The 14,644-nt window shown below is 41.0% G+C and overlaps 1 protein-coding gene across 3 annotated transcripts in view; it reads right to left on the bottom strand.

Annotated features, from left to right (window-relative positions):
• The window catches only part of SCAF8 (SR-related CTD associated factor 8), a 147,219-nt gene extending 137,168 nt beyond the window's left edge, over positions 1 to 10,051 (bottom strand). The window contains exons 1-2 of one of the 3 annotated variants that reach the window (XM_072828585.1): positions 9,899 to 10,008; positions 3,710 to 3,772 (exon numbers count right to left, since the gene is read on the bottom strand). In XM_072828585.1, the coding sequence (XP_072684686.1) occupies positions 3,710 to 3,772; positions 9,899 to 9,928 (93 nt within the window). In that variant the 5' untranslated portion in view covers positions 9,929 to 10,008. Of the gene's footprint in view, positions 1 to 3,709; positions 3,773 to 9,898 lie in introns of all 3 variants that reach the window. The other 2 variants (XM_072828575.1, XM_072828595.1) reach the window with 2 other exon arrangements.
• Between the last annotated feature and the right edge of the window lie 4,593 nt (positions 10,052 to 14,644).

Genomic DNA, 14,644 nt, shown 5'->3' with positions numbered 1-14,644 from the left:
ATACATTGTGGATAACAGAAACTAGTTTTCTGTCAGAGAAAGGAGTTACATACAGAATTGGAAAGGGGAGAGATCAGAATGAACCCTACAGTTGTTGTAATGGAACTGGAGACATCAGGGTGAACTCATGGCTTTTCATATAAGCAGACAGTTAAAAAACAAAAATTTATGTGTATATACATACATGTATATTCATATAAATATATAAATTTTCTAGTTCAATACACTAATAAATATCCACAGGAAGAAACCAGAGCTCCTTGAGAAATGGCTGATTCCAGTATCTTACTACATAAGAAAGTAAGAGAGTACTCAAAAGATATGCATCAAACCTCAGAAAGACCCAGGGACAGCTTGAAGCATCTCTGACGGGTCAAAACTGAGTCTGCATCAAAAAACCCCAATGGATAAAAGGAATCCATGAGTTCATACCAATATGCATACATACACACATAAATGGAGAGAGGGAAAAGCTCTTACTGAATGCGAGTAATAAATGAAGAAATGATATGCACAGAAAATCACCTTTTGGCAATCAATCATCCTAGTACTGATTTGGGCAAGAACTAAATGGATACTTAAATGTGAAAATTTGATAAGCAACAAGGTATGTGCTTAGTTTCAAAAAACCAGTTAAGATACTGGTTACAAATGAAAAAAATAGTAACTTTACAATGGAGAAATCTTGCAGAAAAAAGTTAACATCCCTATTAATGGGGATAAATAGACATCATGAGCTTCCTGAGAGAACAGTATCACTTCTGAGTATTCCTGACAAAAATGCATAACCTGAATCTAATCATGAAGCAACAGCAGACAAGCCATGTTGAGAGAATCCCAAAAATAACTGGCCTATTACCATTAAATATCATCAAAGATCATAAAAGGTCAAGAAAGAGTTATAAGCAACTACTTCAGATTAAAGGATACTAAAGAGACAAGATGAATGAATGCAAGATGTGGTGCAGGATTTATTCTATTATTAAAGGACATTACTGATATAATTAATAAAATCTGAATAAGATCTGCAGACAATTGCATTATACCAATGTTAATTTTCTGATTTTGATCACTGTATTATGGCTATGTAGAAGAATGTCACTGTAGAAAATAGTCATTTAAAAGTAAAAGGCATCATGAATTGCATTCTCGAGCATAATGCCAAAAAAAGTTTGCATGTGTTCATGTTAATGTGAAGAGTAAACAAAAGAGCAAAAATGGTTAATTAATATAGAGAAATCAAGATGAGGTGTACATAAAACTCTATCATTCTTAAACTTTTCTATACATCTGAAGTTTTAAAGTAAAGTCCAAAAGTGGGAAAAAAATAAAGCTAATTTATAATTAGCACCATGCCAATAAAAAGGAATAGTGAAAAACTGAGTGACAGTTCCCCTTGACATAGAATGGTAAAAAACAACAAAAAAAAAAAACAAAAAAAACAACAACAACAACAACAACAACCAGAGGTTGAGAACTGGGTCCCGTCTAGTCTCAGCGATAATACTTAAAAGTAGCATTCTGTTGGTAAAATCACAATGGTGGCCCTATTTTCTAGTCAATAAAAGGAAAGAAGCACCTATCCTACTTTTCACACAAGTTTATCCTAAAATTCCACTGAAACATGATGGTTGGGGAAAAGAGGGTCAGGATATAAAACATTACATATTATAAAGTGGCTCACTCTTAACAGGGTTTGGTAAACAAGAAGTATTTCAAAAATACATATGCCAGACATTTTTCATCACAGAAAGCTTCTATTATAGAAAGTAGACATCTGCTATATATGTTTCAGTTTGTAAAAATGTTAACTTATTCAACATTCTTTTTACCCATACCTCAAATATTTCAACAAATTCAAATACCCTATATATATTTTTTACCATAAAATTTTATAGTGTAAAAATCTTACTCAAATTAAAAAAGCCATTAACTAGGGCTTGGATTACTTATTTTTTTTAGTTAAACGCTAACTGATAGAACATTGTATCAGTTTCAGGTGTACCACTAAACCTTTTAGGTGCTGTGTCCCAGGATAAAAAGATCTTTAAACCATTTCCCAAATTCTACATACTAAGATATGAGACACGTGATCCAAAGTGTTTCATCTTTCACTCACAAGCTTCTCAAATTAGCCCTGAGGAATCCAATCAAATTTAAAGAAAAAATGTTTATACAAAAGAGACCAATTTTTCTCATGTACTTAAATCAAGCAACAGTTCATTTTAAAAATAAAAATACTAATATTCTTCCAAATTCATAAAGGTTTGGTTGCCACTTAAGAAAAGCTTTTTTAAAAATTATTTGCACCTGGGGACTAATATTTCACTGACAAAAGGAAATATTCTTAAAGATGTTATCTTTTAAGCAACAGTTATGATTCCAAAACAAAGAGATTTTTTTAAACATGTGATAGAAAATTTCATATAAAACCTCTTACTTTGCCACTGTTGAAAACATAAAGTCCCATTCTTGTGTGAGCCTATTTGCTCCATCTCTGTCTTGAACAGCAGGTGAGCTTTCTAGACTCTAAGGCAAAGGCTGAGAGAGAGCAGGCAGAACCCCGCCCAGACAAGGGCAGCAAGCAGCCCGGTCTCCAGCAGGCCGCAACCCTCAGCAACCCCTCAGCGATGCCCACACGGCCTCACTGGCTCCGCGGCAAGCTCACACTCACTGCACACAAAGCTGATGAAGCGACAGAAAAACAAAGAATACGGTATGCTTCCTGCTTGTCTTGCTTACAGGCAGAAAGAAAAACGCCTGGGACACCGTAGGCCCTTCAGTATTGATTAAATGAATGAACAAATGAATGAAAGAATGAAATCTTAGATCTTTCAAATCAACCTATATAAATTAAGTTGTAGAAGTATTTTAAAGACAAGCTTGTCATACATTAACATAAGTCAATAACTATCTTTAAAAAACAATATCCTTTATTCCTCATTCTGATTAAATGTAGTGACTGTCAGTTACTAAGGTATTTTCTGACCTACAGCAGATACCAGAATGCATTTACATATCCTTCTCTCAGTTTAAAATATGGTGTATGAGAAATTCTTGTAAAACAGAATTAGAAGACCAAATAAATGCATAAAATTAGAATCAAAGCACAAATGCATCATTTATCATCAAACTTGAGATAGAATTAACTCACATAAAAAATTATAGGCTATAGAAACATTTCTCATCAGCATTTACGTCTCATAATGTAGCAATACCAAAATCTGCTCTATAATTAGAAAATAAAAAATTTGATTTAGTCCTTTTTTTGTTTCTCCATCCCTATAGCATATAGGGATGTCAATGATCTGTCCATCTTATAGTTTGAATAAGTTCTTCAAATTATAAGATGTATTTTATTTCCAACCATCAAATTTTCAGGCTTACAATTTCACGTTAAATATGTAATCTTATATTCCTTTCACAATACAGTAAAATTATGTGGAGCACAATGCAAGTAAATGAAACAAGAATAATTTAAGATTTATGTTCACTATTAAGCACAATAACTTTTTCACTTAGCCTATGTTTTTGTGAAGAAATTCAACTATTCCCTACATGCCCTTTTTAAGATTACTAATATATTTGAAGTGACAAACTTCATTCTGCTTCCCAATTACTGCCCATATAATCAAGACATCATTTCACTACCAATTTAAACCTAGTATTTTCCAAAGGGCCTGCCTTATGTGCATTATAATCATCTTACTATGCTTCTTGTGTCCATGCTGCTGGAAAAGCAGTCTGTACAAGCAGGAGTAGAGGCACAATCCTGAGAGAGAGGAGTAGAGAAAGATGTTGAGAAAACAAAACCAGATAAAATGAGCTCACTCGAGTTGAGGAGCTCAGCCAGTGTTCAAGGTCAAGGTTGATTACATTCTCTCATACCATTTTGAGTTAGAAGTTGTCCAATAACAGGAAAACTGGCCCTAGAAAGAGATATCTGAAATTCCATGTACAAGTAGTAATATCATCACTAATTCTAAGCCAATTATACTTCTTAAAAAAAGCAGCAAGTGATCATAAAATATGACTATTTAGGAAACTGGGGAATACACATGTCCCCTAAATGTCAATCAAAATTACTGTAAAAAAACTCAATGCTGGCCTAGAATAAAAATGATAGAGCTATTTCAATCTTGCCAAAAAATTTTTATATTTATCTTGAATGATTAAGACTATAACACTCTCAAAGTAGAGTCTCAAAAATATAATTATCAATCTCAATTATCCTTGTTTTCTAAATTTTTAAAATATTGTAAGGAAAAAAAACCCACAACTTTTTACCATATGTTTTTTTAAATTGAAAAGCAGTGAAGCAAAAAAATGGTATGAAAATAGCATAATTACAAAACGAAGCTTAAGATGGATTTAATCTAACTGGAACTTTCAAATGCAATAGTCTCCTCCCAACACTCCCTCCTTAGTAAATGAAAATTACCAACAGATCAGAGTTTTGATTTAAAATTTTCCAACTTATCTGGACTCCTACAGTGCCATAAAATGACCTTCAAAAAAAAATCCTTAAGGGTACTGAGTCCTCCCCAAAATTATTTTATACTTAATCAAAGAATCCCCTAAATATATTCTCAAGTCATTTACTTACATAGAGGAAACCAGATGTCTAGAAATGTTAACTACCCTCATCCAAGTCATTTAATCCCAAGTGTATCATCCATTCATTCATTCTCAAGAAATCTCTGACACATAGTATGTATTAAGGTACCCTGCTGTGTACTGAGGATATGAAGCAATCAAAATATATGATCACTATCCTCATGAAATTTAAAGTCTGGTGGAAAAGACTATTACTATATTACTTACAGTAATCCTAAGAAGGGAAAGTACTTTTTTTTTTTTTTTTAAAGAATGGTATAATGGGAACTAAATCAGTGATTCTCAACCAAGGTCTATTTTGTTCCCCAAGGGACATCTGATAATGTCTGGAGACATTTCTGGTTGTCACAATAGTGGCACCTTGTGGGTAGAGGCCAGGATTACTGTTAAAGATCATATAATGCACAGGAAAGCTCCTCATAGCAATTATCCAGCCCAAAATATCAACAGTACTGAGGCTGAGAAACTCTCATCTAAACCACTGGCACAGTGAAGGCTTAGTGAAGGGTTCCTTCTTTTATTTATTTATTTTATGGAAAAGACAAATGAAATTTATTTACTTATTTTTTATTGGAGTTCAATTTGCCAACATATAGCATATCACCCAGTGCTCATCCCGTCAAGTGCCCCACTCTGTGCCCGTCACCCAGTCACACCATCCCCCCACCCACCCACCTCCCTTTCCCCTACCCCTTGTTCGTTTCCGGGTTAGGAGTCTCTCATGTTCTGTGACCCTCACTGATATTTTCACTCATTTTGGATTCCTTCTTTTATAACATTAAGTATGCTGTATCTCTAAGGGCTTCACAGGTTGAAACAAAAAAGCTTGATTGATACAATTAACCAAAACACCCACTGGAAAGTTAAAACAGTGAAGACTAAGGAAAGAAAAGGAGACAGACTCCCTGATAGGTGAATATTAAATTTTAAAATGCAGTATTTTAATAGCTCCCTCACATAAAATCGCTTTCTTGAACCACAGACGAAAGGAAAACATACAAATAAAAAATGAATTTCACATGCTTTTATTATTCCCTCTACCTTGTCCCACTATTCACCATCCCATGCCTACTACTAGATACTGCTGGGAAGATTATAAAAAGTCCTGTAGTTAGACAAATGAACATTCTGGAAACAAAAGAAATGGAGTAAAACAGAGATGGGATTTCACAAGGCATGGAAGAGGAAAAGGTCCTGGATGTTAACGGGACTCTGGAAAGTATGCATCCTGGAACAGTTTAGAGTAAGCTATGTGACTGAAAAAGTCCTAAAGACCAAAAACACTGAGAATTTAGGCATCCCAAAGATGATAATCACCTCACAATTTATGAATCAAAGTAAATCCAAAATTTAAATTGTGATAATTTTCCTGACACATCTCACACCTACGTATCTGGCCCTTCAGCTACCCACTCAAGACTTTTCTGAGCAGCAAGAGAAATGGATCATGATGGAAAAAACTACAGTAATACAACAAGCTATACAAAGAACTTGGGAAAAAACCTGATTGCTGACTGATACTTGATTATGCTAAAAATGTTACCTTGTTGAAGTATAGTAACAGTTGAAGTACAGTAACGGTACTGATGTTATTTTTTTAAGTCCTTAAAAATTAAAAGAATCTAATATACAAGTAAAATTCATCTCCTCCAGTTACTTTGCCAAAACATAACCAATGCGTAACAGATTCTTCTATTATGCATGTATTAAGAGTTCCTAGATTACAAAAGTGCCTTCTCCAATTAAGATAAAATTTTCTAAGAGTCATGCATTGCTAATTCTTCTCTCTCTCTTCAAAAACAAAAATAACCTTACCCTAATGACCACTATACAGTGGCATTCTTAAGGACAGAGTACAGATATGCAGCTCACATACAACTGATACACTGGGGAAAAAAAAAAAAAAACTGATATACTGGAGTAATCAATTGTTGTCCTAAAAACAGAATTTAAGCAGACCAATGAGACCCTTTTCACTGACCTGGGACCTCTAAACTATCATAACAAGGATATGCCACCATCTCAGAGCAGCTACAACTATGATACTTGTAACGATAATAATTCTTTTAGCGTTAACTGCTCAGGTCAAGCTTAGACTCTTAGGGAGTCTTATTTTCCAATCTGGACAAACTTTTCTTCATCATTTCAGAACTGACATTACTGCTCATTGGATTAACCCATCACAATGATGATGCTTAACTGTAAATTATGGCTTTCTCACAAAACTAGCACAGAGGGCACATATACATCAATTCTCAGGCCTCAATTTCATTGAACTCACAATAATTAAGAGGAATTTACCATATAAAAGATCTTCTGACAGTGTCTTTGTACATAGGGAAGGAGAGGCCACAGACCCCTTTGAAAGATTATGATAGATGGGAGTGGGGCACCTGCACATGTTGACCATGACTCGCAAATATCAAACATAATAAGGTCATGGATTTTCAACTGAAACTCATCTGTGCTTTGCAAATTAAAAATCTATATTCTTAATTTGCGGTGCTTGGCTCTTAGGTGTTAAAGCATGCGACTCAATCTCAGGGGTTTGAGTTCGAGTCTCACACTGGGTGTAGAGATTACTGAAAAATAAAATCTTAAAAAAAAAAAAACAAAAATCCCGTATTACTAGCTTTAAAATCTTTGGCACGTTCCTATTTTCGAGCCAATGTTAGAAGGGGGGATGGTCTTAAGAAACCTGAGAATTAGCAAGCCATAAAACCTAAGCATTTCCTATTTTAAATGGGCCTTTAAAAGCCACATTCACTATAAATAAACATCCTAAACTCTCCTTTTCTCCTATTACTGTAACTCAAAATTCCTTTATTTTTTGCACTTTGAAATACACAATTTAATGGAAAATATTCATTACTGAATTATTCCCTATTATATGCTTACTTGCAACATTTTAACATCAGCAAGCATTACATTCACGGAAACTATATTCAAAATCAGAAAAAATTATGTATTTTGTGTTTAAAACAAAAAGTATATTCTTCTGAATCTTCTCTGAATGTATTTCCTTTCTGTATTCTGTCTGTGACTGTACTGCTACTATTTTTAAGCTACTCCACATTCAAACATGAAGTTTGAGCACGTTAGTAAATAAAGAAGTTAAAAGATTTCCTTTCTTTGAAATCCATAGGAAGAAAGGGAAGAGGGCTACATACGCTAAAATGGGACTACTGCCAATCTCAAAGTCCTGTAAAGGTTAGATGAGAAAAGAGGTGAAATATCTAGCTAACCATGTAAATGTTAGGCCCCCTATCCTTAATGGCAATGCTAAAACAAAAACCAATGTACCATTTCTACTCCACTGTACTCTATTGTGACAACCATGGTGTATCAACCCCTTTCTTCTATCTACCATGGGAGATCCTACTCAGAATTTGAGGGGAACAGAGGTGCTGAGAGTGAGGGAGGATACACATTAGGGAACCCCTAGACAAAAAGGAGAGACACCCCTCAAAAAGGTGTGGGGTAGCAGCATCTTGCTGGCTCAGTGGGAAGAGCACACAACTCTTGATCTCCAGGTCATGAGTTCCAGGCCCACAGTAGGTGCAAAGATTACTAAAAAAATAAACTTTAAAAAAGGAGAGGAAAGGCAAATCAAATAACTGCAGTGGAAATTAGAGAAAGGATTTTCTTATGCAGAATTTTTTAAAGTAAACATTCTACAGTGCTGTACCACTATATGTAGCAAATAAAAAGGGTACATAGAGCTGTTTTCATTCTTGAACAGGAAACTAGTGCAGGAAATAATTTCTCCTGAAACTATTAACAATTAAATTGGAACACATATTGTATTGTTAAATATGTTTTTTCAGAATTTAAGCGCTATAAAGTTTTGCTGGGAGAACCAAATTTCATAATTATCAGCTATAAATTCATAAATAAAATAAAAAAAGACTCCTAAGTCTATTGCACTATTCATCAAGAAGTGGTTAAAAAAAAAAAAAAAAAAGAAAATCCAATACCAAAGAAAAAAAATCATTTACAAAAAGAGGGTCTGCTTTCATATAACTGTGTCACTACAATGTACTCTAATATGGAGAGTCCAACTCACATGAATGTTATCTAACAGAATGTTAGCCTCTTTGCTAAGCTTCCCAAGCAGCAATCCTTAAAGAAGAGGAAGAAAAAAATAAAAGAAACAAAGCTGTGAAATAGCTTTTAAAAGTATTGTTCTATTTGGATTATCAGAGCCATAGATCTGGTATGTTAAGTGGTGAATATTTAAAATTTTGTCAATCACGCTATCGAATAGAGTATTAGCCCTTTCACATCAAAAGTCCATAAAATGTATGCGACTTTAGTTAACATCAGATTAGAATTTTTTTCCCCCGGGCATACTGATGTTTATTATGTTTAATGTTTGCACTACTAAGGCCTACTTAAATCGGAGCTCAAAAAAGAAATTCACGTAGTTTACCGAAACCTGTCTCCTTTCAGATTAGCAAATTCAATTCAATAGTGAAATTCAATTCAATTTCACTACTGGGGTAGTGAAAACTGGACACCTGCTTCTTTTCTAGGGTTAAGATCTTACATATGAATGAGCCCATGGGAAATGCTTCCCCAGCATCTTCCCCTCTCCAAGCATAGATCTCTGTCTACCATTTGTGTCTTTAGGGACGTCCTGATGATGAGGGAAGGGGGGAAGGAAAAGTATAATAAATCGCAAAAAAAAAAAAAAAAAAAAAAAAAAATCTTGCCTCCCGATGCACCATTCTCTTAGCATAAATCCCTAGCTGGGCACGTTACCTAGCCAACAGTGTCTCAAATATAAACAGTACGTACAACGTGACCGGGGGTCACCCCCCTCCCCCCTCGGCCGCTGCCCCACCGGGGGCCACGGGGCGGCCTGCGCCGCGAGGCCCGGCGCGCACTTAAAATCCCGCAGGCCCAGGAAAGAGGTGGGCGGGCCAGGCCTCGGCGGAACTGACCCGGAGAGACCTGCCGGGAGCCTCCGGGGGGAGGGCCCAAGCGGGCCTTCCCTCCCAAGCCCCAGCCAGTGCCCGGGGCGCTGGAGGCACCGGAACCTCCCCCCGCCCCGGGGCGGCCCTCCCCCTGCCCTGCCCTCGGACTCGGGGGAGGGGCGCGGGGCGCGGGACGCGGCGACACCCCTCCCCCCCCGCCCCCCGCACGGCTAGGCCGCCGCTCGCCCCACCCCGAGCAGCCCCGCGGGCCCGCACCCACCCGGTCGCGCGGGCCCCGTCCCGGGGGCGGGGGCGGGGGCGGGGGCGGGGGCGGGGGCGGGGGGGCAGACTGCAATACCAACCTCGCTGTTGAAGGTTTTCACAGCCTCCATGTTGTCGGCGCGGAGGCCCCGAGCCCGGCGGCGGAAGAGGCGGCGGCCACTGCACTGGGTGGGGAGAGCGAGGCGGGGGCGGCGGCGCGGCCGCGAGGAGGGGCGCCGGCGGGAGCCCCGGCCGCTGCGACCCCGGGGCGGGCGCGGAAGGGCAGGCCCGGGCGGGGAAGGGCTCCCTCAGGGGCGGCGAGGCCCCGGCATGGCCGCTGGGGCGGGCGGAGCGCCGGTCTGGGGAACACAGGCGCTGCCGGGGCGGGTCGACAGCGGGCGGGGGAGGGGCCGGGCCGCGGCGCCTTCTCTTCTCCGCCCCGCTCGGTCTCGGCCCGCCGCCCTCTAGCCCCGTCTCCTGCACTCTCCACCCCCTCTCTCTTCTTCCCTCGTCAGACTCCTGTTTCACCTCCCCGCCGCTCGGGCCGCAGGAACCAGCAGCGCGCGGCGAAGACGGAGGAGGAAGCGCTGGCAGCGGCGGCTGCGGCATCCAATATGGCGGCCGCGAGTCGGGCCGCGCAGCTCGGAGATCCGCGGCGCCGGCCAGCGCGCCCCCTGGTGACTGGACCGCGCGGGCCCGAGCGGCCGCGCGGAAACCATCGAGCGGGCGCGGGCCAGAGCGTCGCCGCCCGGAGGTCCCGCTCCGCTCGCTCGGCCCGGGGGCAGCCCGCGCCTTGCAGGCACGGGAGCGAGCGCCGGGGCCCGCCCCCGCCCCCGCCCCCGCCCCCGGAGGCCCCCGCGGAGCGTTACCCCGAGACGGGCCCGACTGTGTCCCCGTAACGTGACAAGCCGGAGGAGCCATGTCCACGCTCCCGCGGTTTCCAGGCGCACCGGCCCCTTTACGTGAGCAGCTGGGGCCCGCTGCCTTCCAGAACTTTTACTGCGCGGTGGCCTCAAGGTCCACAGCGACCGAAAGAAAAGTTCCTGCTCACTCGTTGATGTGGCCACGACGCGTCCGTGCCTTTCCCTAGCGTCGCGAGGAAATGTGGGGGACAAAAGCCTGGGATCCGGGGGGCGGGGCGGGGGGCGAGGGAAGCGCGCCCGGGAGCTCGCAGCTCCGAGCAGGCGACGCGCGCGGCACGACCTCCGGGGGGCCCGGGGCGCAGACAATGAGCGCGGCGGTCTGTGCGGCGGGAAGCGGGACCCCACGCGCGGGACTCGGGTGCGTGGGAGGGGGACTCGCTCCGGGGGGAGACGGATTGTTGCGAAGGAGTTTGGCCCTGGGTTGTTGGGAGTTAGAGACGCTGGTTACGGTATTCTCAGGCGAAATAAGAGATTCTGCTAGCAGGATGCCTTCTCTCACTTTGTGCAATGGAAAACGGCCAATACCGAATCAAAAGCATGCGTTGCAATTAAGAGTTAGGGTGGGCCACTTGAACCCCAAACGCCGCTGGCCTCTTGCTTGAGGGTCTTTCCCCCCCCCCCCCCCCCCAACGGTCACCTCCCAAGTACTTCGCTCAACGGGAAGCGACGAAAGTAACAGAATTTCGTGCTGGGGGATTTGTTGGACCCAAGGTACATTGGTTAATGGTGAGCCCGGAGCCTATGAAACTGAGAAGTCAAGGCCCTTCTTGACTTCTTAGGGTCCAGATCTACTTCATTAATGACTTTAGCATAGGGGCCGACTGCTTAAAAGGTAAAAAGGATAACTCCTTCATCACTAAGAGTTTATTTTTCTACCTTCAGATTCTTAAATTTGGTCACAAAGTTCTCCATCACCATCGGCCTTCAGTCCTCGCAGGTGTACCCATTATGATCTCTTGCCAACAATTGCTGTGGTCTCCTACAGCCTTCTGCTTGTCTTCCTATAATTCATTCTCCAGACTAGCCAGAGGGACTTTTTTTTTTTTTTTCTGGTTAAGACACAAGCCAGATGAGATCTGACTTAAATCCCTTTAGGATTTTCCCATTACGCTTCAGATACTGTCATAGCCTCTTACCAGGGCCTGAAGTCCCTGCCCACCTCAACTCCCGCTCCTCTGCCTTACTCTCTTCCTTCAGGCCACACTGGCCTCCTTTCTCTTCCTTGGCAACACAAATCATGTTCCCACCTAGATCACTTGTAGGTGCCCCTGCTGCTGGGATACTGATGCTGGTGTTCTTTTCATAGCTGACTCTTCATCCCGTCCTCCTGCAAGAGGTGCCTTCCAATCAGTCCATCTAAAGCAGCATGTCACGACTTGCACAAGTACCCCACTTGGTACTCTTCATACCAGATTCTAAAGCTCAACATTTACTGCTTTGGCCTGTCAGGGATTATTTATTCAGTCATTGATTAATGAATGTTGACCAATTACTTAGGCCTGAGAGAGTAAAATGCAATACAAGCTAGAGAATCAAATCAGTTGATATGTAGCATGACTTGATTTTATAAAGCTTCCACACCTGGAGAGAGAACAGACAGCATACTTGGATCAAAGGAAGGAAAAGAGTAAAAAAAAAAAAAAAAAAAAAGGAGAGCACAGCCTAAGTACTCAAGATGAGAAGGAAGCAAAGCAAGAAGAAAAGTGGAGAAAGACCAGAGGGGCTATAGGGAGTTTCGAAGCCCCTAAGTACAAAGTTTATGCACAACTGCACATACCAAATGTGAAAATGTCAATACCCGGGGCAGCCTGGGTGGCTCAGCGGTTTTGCGCCGCCTTCAGCCCAGGGCCTGATCCTGGAGACCCAGGATAGAGTCCCACATCAGGCTCTCTGCATGGAGCCTGCTTCTTCCTCTGCCTGTGTCTGCGCCTCTCTCTCTCTCTCTCTCTCTCTCTCTCTCTCTGTTTCTCATGAATAAATAAATAAAATCTTTAAAAAAAAAAAGAGAAAATGTCAATACCTATATCCATAGGATGTGGATATGTATCCATAGGATGTGTATTAGGATTCCAATTCCCAACATAGCAAACCAATTCAGGCTAATTTAAGCATACAAGAATTCAGTATTAGGATGTGGGTAGGTTTTGTCCTGATTCCAGAGTCAGGAATGCCGATGGGCCTAAGGAACCAGAATATAGAAAGCCTAAAGCAACCTAATCTCTGCTTACCTGTTTTAGTTTTCTTTCTGTTGCTTGATCCAACTGTGTTTTGCTAGTGAGATAGGATTGGTGGTCCTTGTTTCATAATTCTAGATACCTAGAAGACTTGACTAAAAACTTCACCTCCTGCTTCCAAATTCCTGAAGGAAGGAAAAGAAATTTGACTCTGCTTGGAATAGGTACCATCACCAAAAAACATAAGACCACTAATTTGCATTTTGAAGAAGAATGATATGGGAAATAGCATGCAGAAGTATTCCTGCCCCTGGAGGAGATATGCCCAATTATAAGTTATGAAACTCATATTTTAGAGTTTATGACATTCTCTTCTGAATGTGGTTATCATTAGCCTGTCCCCTAGGACTAAATCATTTCTGGAAATAACTCATAAGCTCTAATTCACCCATAGCCAAAAGGTTAGCGTCAAAAACAGAGTCTGGAGCAGAACTTTCTGGAATCATGGAAATGTTCTATATCTGTGCCACCCAAGTCAGTAGCACTAGCTCTGGGTCACTATTATGTTCTCAAAATATGGGTACTGCAACTGAGAGAAAGAATTTTGATTTCTATTTAACTCAGTTGACTCAAGTTTGAATATACACTAGTATACACCTAATAGGAAAGCAGAGGTCTAGCTTAAGAAGACTTACTCCCATAGATAGGGCACTTCCTAGATATGGGAAAATAGTTGTAAGGTGACACTAAGCAAAAATCAACTTGATTATTAGCTATCAAAAGTAATGATATATTTATATTTGTGAATTTTTTTAAACTGGGACAAAAACCTGGAGCATTGTCTAACCCAAAACTAATTTCCCTTCAATGGGAAAAAAATGAGAACTTGAGAATCTTTAGGAAACATTCTGGGATGGCTTAGGAAATTAAGGTATAGAAACAAATGGAATATTATACATCCAATAAAAATGATTAGATTGTGGGAAATGGAATAGTGGTTCCTTAAAAATTAAATGTTGAATTACCATATGGTCCAGCAATTCTACTTCTGGGTATATGTGCAAAAGAACTAAGGAAGGGACTTGAACAGATATTTGTAGACCCAGTGCTGTTCATAGCAGCACTATTTACAATAACTGAAAGGTGGTAATAGCCCAAGTATCCACTGATTAATGAATGGATAAACAAAATGTGATATATTCACATATAATAGAATACTACCCAATTTTAAGGTGTGACGACAGGACTCCTGGGTGGCTCAGCAGTTGAGTGTCTGACTTCAGTCCAGGGCATGATCCTGGAGTCCCAGGATTGAGTCCCACATCAGGCTCCCTGCATGGAGCCTGCTTCTCTCTCTCTGCCTATGTCTCTGCCTCTCTCTCTCTCTCTCTCTCTCTGTCTCTCATGAATAAATAAGTAAAATTTTTTTTAAGTGTGAGGAAATTCTGACACATACCACAACTTGCAAGGACCTTGAAGACATTATACTGAGTGAAATAAACCAGACACAGAGATACGAATATATGATTCCACTTACATAAGATACCTAGAATAGTCATAGATGGCTGTTGCCAGGGGAGGGCAGGAAAGGGGAGTTAGTATTTAATTGAGTATAGAGTTCATTTGGGCAGGATGAAAATGTCCTATGGTGATGATAGTTCCACAACAATGTGAATGTTCTTAATGCTACAGAAACATAAATGTATAAATAGTCGAAATGGTAAATTTTATGTTAGGTATATTGAACCAC

Source organism: Canis lupus, chromosome 1 (assembly GCF_048164855.1).
Source record: "Canis lupus baileyi chromosome 1, mCanLup2.hap1, whole genome shotgun sequence".
Lineage (NCBI taxonomy): Eukaryota > Metazoa > Chordata > Mammalia > Carnivora > Canidae > Canis > Canis lupus.
The sequence above is the reverse complement of the archived record's forward strand: the minus strand, read 5'-3'. Positions and strand labels throughout refer to the sequence as shown.